Source organism: Aplysia californica, unplaced genomic scaffold, assembly GCF_000002075.1.
Source record: "Aplysia californica isolate F4 #8 unplaced genomic scaffold, AplCal3.0 scaffold02675, whole genome shotgun sequence".
Taxonomy (NCBI): domain Eukaryota; kingdom Metazoa; phylum Mollusca; class Gastropoda; order Aplysiida; family Aplysiidae; genus Aplysia; species Aplysia californica.
The window spans coordinates 3,754-4,802 of record NW_004799945.1 but is presented as its reverse complement, the minus strand read 5'-3'; the positions used below and the strand labels follow the sequence as shown (position 1 = coordinate 4,802).

Genomic DNA, 1,049 nt, shown 5'->3' with positions numbered 1-1,049 from the left:
AATGTGTAAATATGTGTGTGAGCGGGTACTGGAAAACAGCCTAAGTTCCTCGCCATAGAGTACTTGATAGAGGAGTTTTTGGTCATATTGACTCTTGTGGAATCATTGTCTCGGGTTAAAGACATCAACGGAATTGTCAGTACGTCATATAAGCTTTCATCATTTAAAAACTTTACAACTGAAATAACTTTTTTTCAATTTTACAAAACAAACCTTTTTTTGGTCTGAAGTATACCATATTCATCATTCATGGAATAACTGGTTTAAGAATAAGTTGGAATAATGAGAACTGGTCATATTTATTAAAAGGCTGATTAAAGGCAAAGGGTATGACAAGAAAACTGGCGGTGTTCAAGGATACGATGATTAGAATGAAGGTAACAAAATGAATGTACTTGACAGATGGAAGACTTTTACTATAGAATGATGCATAAAAGTATTGTCCTTTTCCTTATGACTAGACATTTTTTATAATGCCAAAATAAAAAGCACAGAAAGAAACAACAGCAACGTAAAAGCAATCAACATTTTATTCCAGAACCAACGACCTCAACCGGTGTGTGTGAGCGACCACGGATTTTTCCACCAGGGAAACGTCTATGTTGTCATCAACGTCGAGGACAATGGCACGGTGTTTCTCCACACATGGCAAGGACGTCTCTCGCAGAAGGTACAGTTGTAGGTTTTTTTTCTGTGGACTCCAAATCGTAGTGATTCTTAACAGTCAGGGTGTGAAAAAGTTATTGAATACTGGTAATGCTCCATGAAGATCAATATGTCACTCTCATCATAAGATAATTGCCGTAGCCGTTTTGGTTCTGAAATGAAGAGCAAGCCAGCGTGGTAAATAAAAGTTCACTTGGACAAAAGAATAACTCAAATATAAAATCAATTGAGTGTACCAAACAAAATGCAAGCATTTCACAGAGTCAGTTGTTCGAAAGAAACAGTTTTTTTTTCATTTTCTCAAAATGGCTAAAATGACTTTAGCATTTATCTTTTATGAGCGTGACGATCATTACTTCTTTTAGGTTTTTCGTGGGCCTCCC

At 36.3% G+C, this 1,049-nt stretch overlaps 1 protein-coding gene across 1 annotated transcript in view; it reads left to right on the top strand.

Moving 5' to 3' along the window:
* LOC101847796 (macrophage-capping protein) overlaps window positions 1–1,049 on the top strand; it is a gene marked incomplete at both ends in the record, with an annotated part of 5,042 nt that overhangs the window by 1,074 nt on the left and 2,919 nt on the right. The window contains 1 exon segment of the mRNA XM_005113473.2: window positions 539–670. Coding sequence (XP_005113530.2) covers window positions 539–670 — 132 coding nt within the window.